Genomic DNA, 17355 nt, shown 5'->3' with positions numbered 1-17355 from the left:
AAGGTGGCTCTAGACTAAACAGACAACCCAGATCAGGGGTTCCCTCACCTCACCAGTGCGAGAACACACCCAGAGGCGAAGAAAACTGGCGGCGACAGAACCCTAGGAGGAAACCCCGGAGCCTTTTCTTTCTTGGTAGCGATGACTGTAGAGTAAAAACATATAGGGTGTTCGGGTAGATCGCATCATCAATCACAAACATCATAAACCACTTTATTTTTGTTTCTTTTTTCTCTTTTTTATTCCATCAATTACCGGATAATTTGGGAGTCATGGCTGCACGCACAAACAAATGAGAACTCAAAGCAAACACACAAATAAGGGGCCAAATTAGCCCCGTCCAGGTGGAGACGCTTTTTCTGACGGAAAAGTTGGAGATGCTCATAGTCTGCGCTTATATGTACCGCATGATTTGGATTTTTTGTGAATTTCTAGAAACATGACATGAAAAATAACTCCAGTTCTAAAAGGTTTCTCGCAAAAAAGAAAAGAAGAAACTAAAAGGCGCAAGTGTGTGTGCTCCGGAGAGCGTGCCGCCACGACAAGTCCACATCGTCGTCCGGAAGCCAGCCAGCCGGTGACCTCGCACATGGGATGGGAATTGACATGGCTGCCCGCCAAAAGCAGCCGAGGTACTCCTCCTCACTCCTCTCCTCTCCTCTGCTGGTCACTCACTGAGAGGTCGGAAGCGTCGTGCCATGTGCTCGCTACTCGCTCGTAGGTCGTGGCCGTTCCAACAAAAACAGTAACGCGTCGCCACTAGGTAGCCCAGTACGACGACGACGCCAAAAAGTACGGCGACGAAGATCCGCCCGAACCTTTTCATCTCTCCCGTCAGCTCTGCTTGTGCCTATGCGTCTTCTTCTCCACTCGCCCGGCCCAACCTCCCCTATTTATGGCCCCGCCCGGTCACATCCCACCACCGCCCCCCGCTGCCAACCGAATCGCCTGCGCCACTACCAGAGGCCATACCCCAATCGTCGCCGCCCTCCTCCTCCCCTCCATTAGACTTCCACCATTTCAAACCAACCGGAGGAGTGTGTTCTTGAGCAACCCACGGCTCTGGTCCAGGAGCCGCCATGGATTCCCCGCGGATGGAGCAGGTGACTTGCTTGCTGCTATTACTTCGAATCGAACTAATTTCCTCCTGCTCCTCCTCCTCGTTTCGTGTACCGCTGCCGCTTTCTTGCTGTCCGAGGCCGGGGTTCAGTGAGCCGGTGGGCGAAACTGAAAGCAGAGCATGTGGTTGCTTGCTTGCTTGCCTCTTCTTTTCTTCTCCATGGCCATATGGTTGGTCACTGGCCGGTAGTGGTACCGCTCCATGCATCATGCGTGTGTGCTCATCTTAGTTGGTCACTTCACCTGCGTGTCTCCTCGCGCTGTTTACAGCTGATGAGCTCAAGCCTTACTACTCTGCTTCATCTTCTTGCTCTTCGGTTTGCAGCAGAGCAGCAGCAGCGGTAGTAGTGCTACCATCACAAATCCAATGCACGGAGTCGGAGGAGGAGGAGGCCCTGCACCTGCGCCTGACGACCAGCAGCCCAAGAGGCCGCCGCACCTCTCCATCGACATCCCGGCGACGACAAGCGCCCCCCTCACACCGACGGCGGCAGCCGAGGCAGAAGCCGTAGCAGCAACAACACCGGGCTCCACCGCCAGCAGAACGCCGGGTTCTGGTTCAGGTTCCGGCAAGAACGGTGCCCCGGCGAAGGCCCCGGCGCCGCAGCGCACGCCGTCCTTCATGCTGCGGCAGACGGTGCGGAGCCTCCTGCCGGGAGGGGGCAGCTTCAAGTCGTCCGTCAGAGGCTACGAGGCGTCCCTATCCAGGCTCTTCAGCGGAAGGATCGCCAGGACGGCCTCGCTCCCGGCGGTGGACCACGCCCTGGCGGCCTCCGTGCACGCCGCCGACAAGACGCCGCCCACAGCTCCTGCCGTCGCCGCCGTAAGCATTTTGATTTGGCTTTGTTTTCCTTTGTTGGGACTATGATGATGACCGTGAGCTGAGATTATCATCTTCGTTGCTGAATTTTATCTGAACTTTTTTGGTTCTGTTGTCGGTGGTGGCAGGACAACAAGACGGGCATGCACCGCTCGCAGTCCCTCCCCATGAACATGAAGAAGTTGAGCTCGGCCAAGAGCATGAAGCGGATGAACTCGCTCGGCGGCGTGTACCGCGTCGTCCCCTCCACGCCGCGAGCCCCCGCCGCCACCAGCAATGCCGTGCCGGACATAGTCCCCACAGACCCAGGTGGGTGGATGCACATCACATCACTCTCCAACATTCACTCTGAATTCAGTCAGTCACATACAGTTGCTGTACAAGGTGCTAATTGCTATGCCGTCTAGCTGCTTCATGCAGGTGCCGGAGAGGCGGAGGACGACCGTGGGGAGGACATCGCGGAGGAGGAGGCGGTGTGCCGGATCTGCATGGTGGAGCTGTCCGAGGGGGGCGGCGCCATGAAGCTGGAGTGCTCCTGCAGGGGCGAGCTCGCGCTGGCACACACCGACTGCGCGCTCAAGTGGTTCGGCATCAAGGGCACCAGGACCTGCGAGGTGTGCAAGGAGGAGGTGCAGAACCTCCCCGTCACCCTGCTACGCGTCCAGAGCACGCGCGGCGCCGGCGACGCGAGCCGCGCCACCGGGCCGCGGTACGTCCGGTACAGGTAGGATCAAATCAAATGTTGACAAAACAAACATTACAATTTGTATATGTTGTTACTTGAGATGTTTGTGTTCCTCATTTGGAGGTCCGGTAAGGTAACACCTGTGATGCCTTGGAGAGGGACTTGGGAGTATTTTATGGGCAGTTTGGTCACCTAGTTTGAGGAGAACAGGTTTTCATGCTGCTGATCTTACCTACTTTGTGACAGATGAACGTATAATTTCTTCTAGAGTTTGAATGATGTGTGCTAAACTGCTAATAGTATACTAACCATGCCTGGTACGGTTACAGAGAACAAGTTTTCATGCTGCTGAGCTTACCTACTTCATGACAGATCAACATAGAATTTCTTCTAGACTTGGAATGATGTGTGCTAAACTGCTTATAGTTTATTATAATTAAACATAGTATAGTCAATGATTTATGTAACCTAACGTGTGATTCCTTTTGTCATGTTGTTAATCAGGCTGTGGCATGGGACACCTATCCTTGTGGTCATCAGCATCCTGGCATACTTCTGCTTCCTGGAGCAGTTGCTGGTATTCCATCTCCTTCTCTTGCTGATTACTTATAGAACTTCCTTACATATGATCGAGATGTCGATAAATTCTTTTGTTTCTGGTGTCTCATAGGTTGCGCATAACGGCTTCGCCGCCCTGGCGATATCGCTGCCCTTCTCGTGTATCCTAGGCCTCTTCTCATCACTCACCACAACAAGCATGGGTACTACTACATCATTTAGCCACCGTCCACCTCAGAACACATACTGAAATTTTTGATATGATTGCCTTGATGGAACCCTCATTGCGACTGTGACTAATTTGAAATTGCGTGTATCTGCAGTGGCGAGGAGATACGTGTGGATCTACGCGGCGATCCAGTTCCTCTTCGTCGTGTTCTTCACGCATCTGTTCTACAGATATGTAAGCAAAGCAGAGCATACTCTGCTCACACTGCCTGAAGTTTCTGAAGGGTTTATTGTGCAAGTGTTGATGTCTGTGAACTGTTTGTTTGTTGCAGCTGCATCTGCAGGCTGTGATATCCATCATCCTGGCCACCTTCGCGGGTTTCGGCGTGGGGATGATCGGCAACTCCATCATCATCGAGGTGCTGAGGTGGAGGACGATGGCCCCGGCCCAGCCGCGCCACGCTCGCAGGCCACCACGTGTTGCGCAGCAGCAGCAGACGGCCCCAGCGTCCGGTGAGCCTTCAGGCCAGCCGTCAGCCGCCGATGAGATACAGCGCAATGCCAGCGGCGATGTCGAGAATCCCACAGTCCCTCAAGCATAAACATATGTAGTTTAGTTTGTGGCTATGTTCTGTTGGTTGGTGCTTGAGAGCTTGGGACCCTTGTACTGTATAAATGGTAGAACAAAGAGGTTGTCTGCAAGTTTTTTCATGGTCTGGATGCAAAATCTGAGTTTCTTGTTGCAGCATGTGGTGAGGAAGTACAGTTGTTAGATTAGATAGAAGCTTCTGAAGAAGGATTCAGTAGCATGTGTCATGGTGTACAAAGTATGTCAGGCATATGGCTATGCTCTCTGCTCTGCTCTGCACTTGTATTTTTTCGTTTTTTTGTTGTTGAATCAAAAAGGGGTTTCCCCTGCCCCAACTTTATTAAAAGCAGAGTCAAACAGCCACCAAATTCAACATTCAACAGCTCTCGGCCGCAACCAGAAAGTAGCTGCGACGGAATTATCACAACTTCGGCAAAGTTCGCAGAGTTCAAATGGGCGTCTAGTAACCTATCAAACCTCTGCACTTGTCTAGGGCAGGCGTATGTAAATCCCACTGGAAATCTTGAAGATAAGCAAGTAAATGAACTGTTTTTCTTGATTGGCATGTCTTATCACACATATTGGCTGCTGCTGATTGATACAAGAGATACTGTAGATGATAGCTCAAGAGTGTAGGAAGCAATAATTTCCTCTGAACTTTTCCTTGGCACTTGTGCTGATATTCATATCTTTTCCTTGGCACTTGTCATAGTCGTTTTCTCGGCTGAAGAACAGCAAGCTTCAGCAGAGATACCCCGTATACGTAACCCAGGCCTCACGTTAATATTCTCCCTATAACTTTAGACAGTGACAGTAGAGGAGTAGGTCGACAAATAGGTTAGGTTCAGAACATTTCTGATCTCCTATGGTAAGAGGGAAGAATCTGAATGGCCACGCGTGGTCAAGTTGCTGCATGAGCACGACTTGTGAGCCGTGCCGAGGAAGAAAACCTTCTGAAAATACTTACTCCCTCCATTTCAGTGAACGAGTGGCGCACCCTTTTCAAAATCTAACATTGGACTTCTTTTTCACACTTAACTTTGACTGTTAATTTAACCAAACAAAACATGACTTAACTTTGATGTTAATTTAACCAAACAAAACATAAGTCATGTGACTTAAAATTTATAGCACGGAAAATCTTTTAATACGAATTCAGTGGTGTAACTTTCGTCACGCATAACCCACGTTTGGTTGGTTAAACTGTTTCGCTTAATTAGCACGCCTACTATTACATTACTGGCTCTGAACATGTCCTTTCAATGTGCCACAACAAACATCTCATATTCATATCTTTCCTTAGCATTTGTCCTTGTCGTTTTCTCGGCTGAATTATTTCGATGGATGAACAGTGGATTACAGCAAGGATACCCCCTGTATGTAACTTAAGCCTCAGGTTTTTGTTCTCCCCAGAAATTTAGATGCTGACAATTGAGAAAGGTAAGGTCGACACATAGGTTCAGAACATTTTCTGATTCCTTTAGTGAAAGGGAAGGCACTGACGATGCATGGTCCGGGCTGCTGCAGGGGGAGAATTTCCGGTGCACCGGTGCTTCTAGTGCACCTGGTGCACCGGATTCCTGTAGCACATTTTAAAATGATCGGAAAATTCTAAAAAAAAATAGCACATTCACACAACAACAATGTATGTTGTCATAAAATTTCGAATCAAAATTCGAAACATTGCTTGGAAAAAGAAGACATATTCGAAACTGAATATCACATAACATAAGTTAGGCTTTAGATTTGACCCGTTATCACATTGATGTCAAATTTTTCATTTTGTATCTCCAGTAATGTTTCAAATTTTAATACAAAATTCTGTGACAACATACATTGATGCATGAACGGTCATTTTCTCGGATGAATAATTTCCTCTCAATATTTCCTTTCAACGTGACATATCAAACATCTGATATTCATATCTTTCTTTGGCACTTGTCACGGTCGTTTTCTTGGCTCAGTGAATTGGATGCATGAACAGTAGCCATCAAGCAGAGAGACCCCCTATATGTAACACATCTTTACGATTTTATTCTCCCTATAACTTTAGACACTGACAGTTGAGGAAGGTAGGTCCACAGGTAGGTTCAGAACATTTCTGATCTCCTTAGGTAAAAGGGAAGAATCGGAATGACCACGTGTGGTCCAAGAAGCTGGTGCGCGAGCACGACTTTTGCGCCGTGCAGAGGAAGAAAACCTTTTAGAAATACTCCCATTTCAAAATCCAACTTTGCCTGCTTCACTTTGACTGCTAATTCAACCAACAAAACATAAGCTATGTTACTTCAAATTCATATCACCAAATTTTTTTTTTTAATACGAATTACTTTCGTCACGCTAATCCACGTTTGGGGACTCTTTGATTCACAGGATTCTATAAACATGAGAATATGAAAAACATAGGATTGGAATGTCATGCTCATCAATCCTATATATTTTGGTTTATCATAGGAAAAACAGAGGATTCCTTCAAACAGGCAACGCTGGCGCGAATCCGCGATACGTCCGGTCAGGTCATGTCAGGTCAGGTCAGGTCAGAGGATTCCTTCAGGCTGAGTTGTTGACAGAACACACACAATTCTTGCTGTTTTGTTACTTGTGAAGTTTGTGTTCCTCGAATGGAGTCAGGTCAGGTAACACCTGTGATACCCTGGAGAGGGACTCTGTAGTGTATTATATGGGCAGTTTGGCAACCTAGTTTGAGGAGGACAAGTTTGCATGCTGCTAATCTTACCTACTTTGTGACAGATCAACATAGAATTTCTTCTGGAATTAGAATGATGTGTGTTAATCTCATACTCAAGAGTGTAGGGAACAATAATTTCCTCTCGACATTTCCTTTCAGTGTGCAGATATTCATATCTTTTCCTTGGCGCCTATCGGCTTCTCACTGTCGTTTTCTCGGCTGAACGAATTGGATGCATGAACAGTAAGCTTCAGCAGAGATACCACGTATACGTAACCAAGGCCTCATGTTAATATTCTCCCTATAACTTTAGACAGCGACAGTTGAGGAGTAGGTCGACAAATCAGTTAGGTTCAGAACATTTCTGATCTCCTATGGCAAAAGGGAAGAATCGGAATGGCCACGCGTGGTCCAAGCTGCTGCGCGAGCACGACTAGCGTGCCCTGCGGAAGAAGGAAACCTTTTAGAAATACTCCCTCCATTTCAAAATTTTAACTTTGACTGTTAATTTAACCAAACAAAACATAAGTTATGTGACTTCAAATTTATACCACGGAAAATCTTTTTCGAATACGAATTCAACGGTGTAACTTTCATCACGCATAACCCGCGTTTGGTTGGTTAAACTGTTTTGCTTGGTTAGCATGCCTACAACATTATGGGCTAATGTGCTGATTGTCACTTGAGATAGATGATAGTAGCACAAATGAGGAGGAAGCGATAAATTCCTCTGAACATTTTCTTCCTTTCAATGTGCCACGACAAACATCTGATATTCATATCTTTCCTTGGCATCTGTCCTTGTCGTTTTCTGGGCTGAATTATTTGGATGGATGGACAGTAGGTTTCAGCAAGGATACCCCCTGTATGCAACCCAAGCCTCAGGTTTATGTTCTCCCTAGAAATTTAGACGCTGACAATTGACAAAGGTCGGTAGGTCCACAGATAGGTTCAGAACATTTTCTGATCCCTTGGTGAAAGGGAAGGCACTGACGATGCATGGTCTGTGTAACGCCCTCGATGCGGCTATATCTCCCACGTGTCGAAGCACGACTTGGAGGCATAACCGCATTGAAAGCAATGTCGCAAGTGAGGTAATCTTCACACAACCCATGTAATACATAAGGGAAAGAGATACATAGTTGGCTTACAATCGCCACTTCACACAATTACATGAATAAAGCATTACATCATACAGATACAATCAGGGCCCGACTACGGAGCCAAAATAAAAGAAGAAACCCCAAAAGCGACAAAGGTCCCCGATCGACCACAACTGGGCTCCACTACTGATCGACTAGAACGAAACAACACAATGAACAAGGTCTTCGTCGAGCTCCTCCTTGAGCTCGGGTGCATCACCTGCACGGTTCCATCGGCACCTGCAAACTGGTTTTGGAAGTATCTGGTGAGTCACGAGGACTCAGCAATCTCACACCCGCGAGATCAAGACTATTTAAGCTTATAGGAAGGATGGGGTAATGAGGTGGAGCTGCAGCAAGCGACTAGCATATATGGTGGCTAACATACGCAAATGAGAGCGAGAAGAGAAGGCAAAAGCACGATCGAAGAACTATGATCAATAAGTGATCCTAAACTACTTACGTCAAGCGTAACTCCAACAACCGTGTTCACTTCCCGGACCCCGCCGAGAAGAGACCATCACGGTTACACACGCGGTTGGTGTATTTTAATTAAGATCAACTTCGGGTTTTCTACAACCGGACATTAACAAATTCCCATCTGCCACATAACCGCGGGCACGGCTTTCGAAAGTTCAAACCCTGCAGGGGTGTCCCAACTTAGCCCATTATAAGCTCTCGCGATCAACGAAGGATATTCCTTCTCCCCGGGAAGACCCGATCAGTCTCGGAATCCCGGCTACAAGACATTTCGGCAGTAATAAAACAAGTCCAGCAAAGCCGCCCGATAGTGCCGACAAATCCTGATAGGAGCTGCACATATCTCGGTCTCAGGGCACACCGGATGAGCCAAACGTCGGGTTGGCATAGACCCTGATTGCGCAGGGGGCGCCGGACATCGCTCGGTTTGGACCAGCACTTAGAGAAGCACTGGCCCGGGGGGCTAAATAAAGATGACCCTCGAGAGCGCGACTCCCAAGGGAAAAGGGATAGGTGGTGGTGAGGCAAATGGTAAAACCAATGTTGGGCCTTGCTGGAAAAGTCTTATTCAAAGCGAACTGTCAAGGGGGTCCCATAAATCACCCGACCGCGTTAGGGACGCAAAATCCAGGAACATAACACCGATATGACGGAAACTAGGGCGGCAAGAGTGGAACAAAATACCAGGCATAAGGTCGAGCCTTCCACCCTTTACCAAGTATATAGATGCATTAATAATATAAGATATATTGTGATATCCCAACAAGTAAACATGTTCCAACAAGGAACAACATCTCCATGTTCCAACAAGGAACAAACTTCATCTTCACCTGCAACTAACAACGCTATAAGAGGGGCTGAGCAAAGCGGTAACATAGCCAAACAATGGTTTGCTAGGACAAGGATGGTTAGAGGCTTGGTTTAACAATATGGGAGGCATGATAAGCAAGTGGTAGGTATCGCAGCATAGGCATAGCAAAAGAGCGAGCAACTAGCAAGCAAAGATAGAAGTGATTTCGAGGGTATGGTCATCTTGCCTGAGATCCCGCAAGGAAGAAGAACGAGTCCATGAAGAAGACAAACGGACGGAGTCGGACGAATCCTCACAACTCCGGAACGAAACCGAAGCTAACGAGAGAAGCAACCCGGAAAGAAGCAAACAACATAGTAAACCAACAAGCACAAACACATGGCATGATGCACAAACGAGTATGATGCATGTCCGGTTTAAGATGCATGGCATGGCAAAATGCACAAACAAAACTACAAATTAAGTGGAGCCCAATATGCAACGAGTTGCATATTAACAAAACACCACAACAATTATTTAGTTCTCTCTCGATTATGTACCCAACAATATTAAATATTTTTTAAACATGGCAAGAGGTGAAGCATAAGTAAACTAACTATTTAGGCAAGTTTAAATGAGGCCGGAAATAAGAAACAACAATTCCGGTAATCCTCATATGCATAATATGAATTTGGTACTGTTCTGCCCTAAACATCATTTTATTGTTGTTAAACCGGAAAATAAAGTGAACCAAGTTATTCTATGCATTTTTCTACCCCATTTACATATAAAGTTTAATAAAATCGAAGTTACGGTTAATTAGATATGAATTAAATCATTTTACCATGGCATTTGAGCAAAATAAATGCAAACAACAACTTTAAGCATTTTAAATGTTGTTATCATGATGCGGATGACAATTTCAAGTTTTATGCAATTTTATGAAAATGTTAACATGAGCATATTATGAAGCATTTGGTCACCATGGCGGAACGAAAGGGGTGCCACGGCAACGAATTCGAAAATGGTGCCACGGCAACATATCGGTTCCGGTAGCTCATGAAGATACCGGTGCAAAAGGAGATGTGCGAAACATGCTAGAGATGGTGTGGTGCTCCCGACTACCGGGTTCCCACGGGACGACGGCATGGCTAACGAGGAGGAACGTGCATGAAGCAAACGGGCACGGTGCAAGCTTATGGTACATCTCAGACAACACACATTCGTCCACGGGTCATCGTTCTCAGCAGTTATACCTTTGAAGCGTGTATTTTCGGAACGGATCAAGTTCGTCGAAGGAAGTAGTGGTACACAGGCCGTAGTGGAAGTAGTCGTTCTCGCGACGGTAGTGGAAGTAGTGGTACAAGGCGACGGTAGTGGTACTCGTTTTCGTAGAGGAACTTGACGCCCACGGATATGTAGTCGTACACGTTCGGAAAGGAACTTGGCATATCCAAGGTCTCCGGGGGTCGTCAGGTACTTGCGGTCTTGGTCGGGGCAGCACACCGTAGTCGAACTTGAGGCGGTCTTGACGGGATCCAAGACAGAACATCACAAAAAGGCTTTGGTTGACAGAGTTCAAAAAGGCAGAACGAACTGGTAGCATGCGTCGGCAGCAGGGTTTGCGGACATGGTGCCCTCAGTAGCAGTGGGGGTTCAGGGCCATGGGAAGGCAGGACCAACAAGAGCAAGGTTCAAACTGGAGCTGCTGCTCGCGGGATGGAGCTCGAGGCGTGGCGGAGCTCCTGGTGGTCGCCAGCGGCGGAGGAGGCGGCAAAGGGCGTGCGGTTGAGGAGCAGCACGGCAGCAGTGGGGCAAGCACAGAGGAGGCAGAGGCGCGGGGCTGCCTGGATCTCGCCGGAGTTGTGGTCAGAGGCGGGCGGCGCGGCTTCCTAAGGAGCTTGGGGCGGACATGGGGGCTCCTGCTCCTGCCGAAGACGGCGATGGGGGAGGGAAACGGCGAGGAGAGGAAGCAGGGCGCGGCGAACCATGGAGGGAGGCGGCGAGCTTGGCGCGTCGGAGGTGGGGACGGGGCCCTGCCGGCGGGTTCCGGCCAGGAACGGGCCAGGGCGGCGGAGGCGGAGAGGATGAAGGGGAGATCTCGCGAGAGGAGGGGGGATCGAGCGAGTGGGCATCTCTCGCTCCTCTCTGGGTGTGCGGCGCAGGAGGAGGACGATGGGGAGAGAGGGGATCGGGCAGAGAGAGGTTGAGCGGGCTAGGGTTAGATAGGGAGCGGACGGGGCCTTGGGCCAACTGGGCCGGCCTGAGATCTTGGCTGGGCTGCTCTCCCTCTCTCTTATCTTCTATTTAAAACAAAACAGAAAAAGAGAAAGAAAAGAAAGAGAAGTTAGGTGTGGAATCTGGGCATGGGGATAATTTTCGCGGACTCGCAAAAATGAGCTTGATCAAGGAAAAATAAAAGTGGGCACGCGTGTGAAGTTGAATTCAAACACATTTGAATTTAATTCAAATGGTTTGAATTAGGACGAGGTTTTAGGAGTGTCCAAAAATGTTGAGAAATTAGGAGGAGCCTCGATAAATGGAGAAAGAATTGTGGACAAGATTTGAAGGTCAAACTCGAAGAGGAATAGGCATGGGAATTATTTTGCAAGTGTGTTATGGTTAATTCCAAATAAATGGAATAATTAATATAGCTCCCTAAAATATTGGGAGGATATGTTATAAAGAGAATTCACCATGTGAATACTCTCGGTTTAAATGGACCGAAGATCCATACGGTTTATACTTGAGTTTTAAAAAGGGGTGCAAGATGCCATGATGCAATGCACATGAAGCAAAGAGATGAGATGCAAGACAAGAACAAAATGCAAAACAAAAACAAAAACCCAACCACGAAGGAAATATCATATCGCATCTCCGGAAAAGGCAAGAGTTGGAGTTACGAATATGGAAAGTTGCATCTGGGGCGTTACAGTCCGGGCTGCTGCAGGGGGAGAATATCTGGTGCACCGGTGCTTGTAGTGCATCTGGTGCACCGAATTCCCATAGCACATTTTAAAATGTTCAGAAAACTCTTTAAAAAAATAGCGCATTCGCACAAAAATAATATATGTTGTCACAAAATTTCGAGTCAAGATTCAAAATATTGTTTGAAAAGAAGACAAATTCGACACTGAATAGCATGTAACACAAGTTAGGCTTTGGATTTGACCCGTTATCACATTGATGTCAAATTTTTCATTTCGTATCTCCAGTAATGTTTCAAATTTTGATACAAAATTCGGTGACAACATACATTGATGCATGAACAGTCGTTTTCTCGGATGAATAATTTCCTCTCAATATTTCCTTTCAACGTGCCATATCAAACATTTGGTATCCATATCTTTCTTTGGCACTTGTCACAGTCGTTTTCTCGGCTGAATTGGATGCATGAACAGTAGCCATGAAGCAGAGATACCCCCTATATGTAACACAGGCCTTAAGTTTTTATTCTCCATATAACATTAGACACTGACAGATAGGTTCCGAACATTTGCGAACTCCTATGGTAAAAGGAAAGTATCGGAATGGCCACGTGTGGTGTCCAAGAAGCTGGTGCGCAAGCACGACTTTCATGCCGTGCAAAGAAGGAAAACCATTTAGAAATACTCCCATTTCAAAATCTAACTTTGACTGCTAATTCAACCGACTTTCGTGCCGTGCAGAGGAAGAAAACCTTTTAGAAATACTCCATTTCAAAATCTAACTCTGACACTAAACTTTGACCGCTAATTCAACCGACAAAAACACATGTTATGTGACTTCAAATTTATACCACCAAAAACTGTTTTTGAATACGAATAACATCCGTCGCGCATAACCCACATTTGGGGACTCTTTGATTTACAGAGGTTCCAAAAACATGGGAATATGAAAACCATAGGATTGGAATGTCATGCTCATCTCAATCCTATGTATTTTGGTTTCTTTGATTGCATCATAGGAAAAACAGAGGATTCCTTCAAACAGGCAACGCTGGCACGAATTTGCGATACGTCCGGTTGAGTTGTTGACACAACACATAAAATTCTTGGTTTTTGTTACTTGTGAAGTTTGTGTTCCTCATGTCCTGAAGAAGGATTCCGTAGCATGTGTCATGGTGTACCAAATATGTCAGGCATATGGCTAAGCTCTCTGTTCTGCTCTGCATTTGTCCTTTTTTAAATCAAAGGGGTTTCCCTCAACCCAACTTCATTAAAAGCAGAGTCAAACAGCCACCAAATCCAATATTTAACAGCTCTCGGCCACAACCAGAAAGTAACTGCAATGGAATTATTACAACTTTGGTAAAGTTTGCAGGGTTCAAATGAACTGTTTACAACAGGGTAGTAGCCCAAAGATGAACAGCAGAGCACCAACTACTACCAATGTAACCTATCAACCCTCTGCACTTGTCTAGGGCAGGATTACGTAAATCCCACTGGAAATCTTGAAGATAAGCAAGTAAATGAACTGTTTTTCTCAATTGGCATGTCTTAATCACACATATTGGCTGCTGCTGATTGTCACAAGAGATAGGTGATAATATACTGCAGCTCAAGAGTGTAGGGAACAATAATTTCCTCTCAACATTTCCTTTCAGTGTACTGATATTCATATCTTCTCCTTGGCACTTGTGCTCATATTCATATCTTTTCCTTGGCACTTGTCACAGTCGTTTTCTCGGCTGAATGAATTGGATGCATGAACAGTACCCATCAGCACACTAGCACAGATACCCCTATATGTAACACATGCCTTACGATTTTATTCTCCCTATAACTCTAGACACTGACAGTTGAGGAAGGTAGGTCCACAGATAGGTTCAGATAATTTCTGAACTCCTTTGGTAAAAGGGAAGAATCGGAATGACCACGTGTGGTCCAAGAAGCTGGTGCGCGAGCACGACTTTCGTGCCGTGCAGAGGAAGAAAGCCTTTTAGAAATACTCCTATTTCAAAATTTAACTTTGACACTAACTTTGACCGCTAATTCAACCGACAAAACATAAGTTATGTGACTTAAAATTTGTACCTCCATTTTTTTTTAATATGAATAACTTTCGTCACGCATAACCCACGTTTGGGGACTCTTTGGATTCTATAAACATGTGAACATGAAAAACATTGTATTGGAATGTCACGCTCATCTCAATCCTATATATTTTAGTCTATTTGATTGCATCATAACAAAAACAGAGGATTCCTTCAAACATGCAACATGGCGCGAATTCGCGATACGTCCGGTACGGGTAGGTTGAGTTGTTGACAGAACACACACAATTCTTGCTGTTTCTTACTTGTGAAGTTTGTGTTCCTCGTATTGAGTCAGGTCAGGTAACACCTGTGATACCCTGGAGAGGGACTTTGTAGTATTATATCGACAGTTTGACTTCCTGCTTTGAGAAGAGCAAGTTTGCATGCTGCTAATCTTACCTACTTTGTGACAGATCAACATAGAATTACTCTGGAACTGGAATGATGTGTGTTAATAGTATATTACTAACACCTAGTACAGTCATAGAATTATGCAACCTGATGGTGATTCTTTTGCCATTTTATTACTCAGGCTGTGGCATGGGACACCTGTCCTTGTGATCATAAGCATCCTCGCATATTTTTTTCTTCTTGGAGCAATTGCTGGAAAGGGGAAGGCCTGGTTGGAAAATCACATTGACCACCGTCCACCTCAGAACACAGACTGAAATTTTTGATATGAACTGCCATGAGAAAACCCTCATTGCAACGGTAACTAACTTGAAAATGCACGTATGTGCAGTACGTGTGGATATACGCGGCGATCCAGTTCCTCTTTGTTGTGTTCTTCACTCATTTGTTCTACAGATATGCAAGCAAAACAGAGCATACTCTGCTCACACCGCCTGAAGTTTTGAACGACTTAAGATGCAAATGCTGATGTCTGGGAACTGTTTGTATGTTTCAGCTGCATCTGCAGGCTATCCATCATCCTGGCCACCTTCGCGGGTTTCGCGTGGGGATGATCGGCAACTCATCATCATCGAGGTGCTCAGGTCGAGGACGATGGCCCCAGCTCAGCTGTGCCGCACACGCAGGCTACCACGTGTCGCACAGTAGCAGCAGACGGCTCCGGCATCCAGCCTATGGTCTGGATGCAAAATCTTTCTGAGTTTTTTGTTGCAGCACGTTGCAAGGAACTACGTACAATGCTAAATAGCAGCTCCTGAAAGAGGATTCAGTAGCATGTGTCATAGTGTACAAACTATGTCAGGCATATGGCTCTGCTCTGCTCTTGTCCAGGGCAGGGAGTATGTAAAAATGCCATTAGAGATCTTCAAGATAAGCAAGTAAACAAACATTTTTTCTTAACAGTTTCTTTTTATGGCTAACTGGATCCGACAGTGATGGCGGCAACTATCACAAATCTGCTCTTAGCGTCTGCACCTGGTCGGTCGGCCTAGAGCCCATGAGGAAGTCTCGGTACCACTTCGCCGACATCTTTGGAGTCCTCTTCTGCGTTTCATAATCCACATGATACAGCCCGAACCTTACCGTGAAACCGAAAGTCCACTCGAAGTTGTCGATGATACTCCATACGAAGTACCCACGCACGTCTGCTCCTTTCCTGTAAGCGTCAGAAAAGAGTTAACACTTTCAAAATCTGCAGAGTTGCAGACAAATGAAAACAATAAGCATGCTTTGTAGGATACTTTTTGAACGGGCATGCCTAAAATTACTATAAAAAGGAAATATATATGGGGAAACAAAATAAAATAAAATAAAGGATAGAACAAATAATAGAGAATAAAATAAAAAAGTAAAACAAACAATGTACAAAAGATAAGAAACAAAAGAAGGAAGTAAAAAAAGGAAAAAAAAGGGGGGGGGGGGGTGTTTGCCAACTGCCATGTGGCAGGAACTCGAGCAAACCATGTATTTGCCGAGTGCCACATGGCAGAAACTTGACAAACGTGCAATTTGTCAAGTCTCTCCTTTTGCCTAGTATTTTCCTCATGGAACTTGGCAAATGTCATGTTTTTCTAGTACCCGACAAAATGCACTCGGCAAACAACCTGACACTAGGCAAAGTTCGAGATTCGAGTAGTGGGTTGCACGTCACCTGACCGCTGAAGAGAGACATGTGAGATAACCATGTAGGTAGTTCACTCTTTCAACGTCATTGATCAATTCGTCCATAGTGTTATTACTGTATTGCGAGTAACCTGAAAAAAAAAGCGTAAGATAACACATGATCATTGTGAACGTATGGAAGCAAATGAGAAGGCACTAGAAGCTTCTCGATCTTCAGCGAGTTTACAGAATGCATTGCGAATTCGTGAGCCCATTGCCACTCACCATTTTCAGTAACATAGATAGGTGTGTTCTCGTATCTCTGATTAACATACTTGACGATCCGCTCCATGCCCTCTGGAACATCATAGTAACCATCGAATGCAGTCTGCAACCATATATACGAACTTGTGTGACAAAGAGAAGAAGAGTATGTACAGGACGGCGACACTGAGAAATCGAAGCAGTTCTTACGGGTTTCCCAATTGCAACGCCATCTCTTTCACCTGTAGCTAGGACTAGTGCATTCGCCTCATAAGCCTCATAAGCCTTGAGGTCGCACGGAGAAGAGATGCAATCCTTGACATAAATTGTCGTGTAATGGTTTACACCGATAAAATCCGCCTTGTTCTTCTGCAGTAAGATCTTCTCTTCTGAGGTGAACTTTGGTAAGTTGGATGATAACAACTCATGCATTTCTCTGGGATAATCACCAAAGAATATCGGCTCCAAAAACCTGAAGAAGAAAAAATAAACGTTGAAAAAGACCGTAGTGCTAATAGTTTTTTTTTGTGGCACAACTATGTAAAGCTGATATGAACATTCTCATACTAGTTGTTGCACTTGTGCTAAGGTGAATAAATAAGAGGACATACCAATCTACCTCAAAAGACAAGGCACGTCGCGCAGCCAGGATATCCTCCGTGGTATTCGTCAGCGGCTCATACCATTTCATCGCAATCACGATACCGATCGATCCGCCTTGCGTTGCCTAATTCACACACACACACATGCATCAGAACAAGGCGGCGTTACTTTTGAGATCCACTGAAATGGCGCTCCTCAACGACGATAGAGCAAGTTTGTTGGGTTCACTCACCTGATAATTCTTCTTGTAGTTGTGGACGGCGGCTGCATGTGACAACAGCATGTTATGAGCCGCGACGTAGGGTTCCCGATGAGAGTTCCCGCTCTTGCATGTCCCGAACGGCGTGGAGCAGCGTGCCGGAGGGTACTTGCCCAGCACGTATGCAAGCCTGGTGAACAGGTTGGGCTCGTTGAACGT

At 46.1% G+C, this 17355-nt stretch overlaps 2 protein-coding genes across 3 annotated transcripts in view; one reads left to right on the top strand and one right to left on the bottom strand.

Moving 5' to 3' along the window:
• The first annotated feature begins 856 nt into the window (after window positions 1-856).
• On the top strand, window positions 857-4285 carry LOC123187074 (uncharacterized). Of its 2 annotated transcripts, none has more exons than XM_044598838.1 (8): window positions 857-1103; window positions 1445-1942; window positions 2068-2248; window positions 2360-2663; window positions 3129-3201; window positions 3295-3385; window positions 3506-3585; window positions 3683-4285. In XM_044598838.1, exons 1-8 carry the CDS (start codon window positions 1080-1082, stop codon window positions 3950-3952), a joined length of 1521 nt encoding a protein of 506 aa, XP_044454773.1. In that variant the 5' UTR covers window positions 857-1079; the 3' UTR covers window positions 3953-4285. The 2 variants fall into 2 exon arrangements, with proteins under 2 accessions (XP_044454773.1, XP_044454774.1); XM_044598839.1 differs by having other exon boundaries at window positions 860-1103; window positions 1448-1942.
• Window positions 4286-15193: 10908 nt separating this feature from the next.
• The window catches only part of LOC123187072 (beta-glucosidase 16), a gene marked incomplete in the record, with an annotated part of 37280 nt that continues 35118 nt past the window's right edge, over window positions 15194-17355 (bottom strand). Inside the window, 6 exon segments of the mRNA XM_044598836.1 lie at window positions 15194-15624; window positions 16120-16222; window positions 16356-16458; window positions 16545-16806; window positions 16946-17061; window positions 17170-17355. Of these exon segments, the coding sequence (XP_044454771.1) occupies window positions 15417-15624; window positions 16120-16222; window positions 16356-16458; window positions 16545-16806; window positions 16946-17061; window positions 17170-17355 (978 nt within the window).

This window comes from Triticum aestivum, chromosome 2A (genome assembly GCF_018294505.1).
Source record: "Triticum aestivum cultivar Chinese Spring chromosome 2A, IWGSC CS RefSeq v2.1, whole genome shotgun sequence".
Classification (NCBI taxonomy): Eukaryota; Viridiplantae; Streptophyta; class Magnoliopsida; order Poales; family Poaceae; genus Triticum; species Triticum aestivum.
The sequence above is the reverse complement of the archived record's forward strand: the minus strand, read 5'-3'. Positions and strand labels throughout refer to the sequence as shown.

Bases quoted from the DNA above. Each gene is read 5' to 3' on its own strand.
- LOC123187074 (XM_044598838.1), top strand. From the start codon at position 1,080: ATGGATTCCCCGCGGATGGAGCAG. The intron at 1,943-2,067 runs GTAAGCATTTTG...CGGTGGTGGCAG, and splicing joins CAGCTCCTGCCGTCGCCGCC to GACAACAAGACGGGCATGCA. The intron at 3,386-3,505 runs GTACTACTACAT...GTGTATCTGCAG, and splicing joins ACTCACCACAACAAGCATGG to TGGCGAGGAGATACGTGTGG.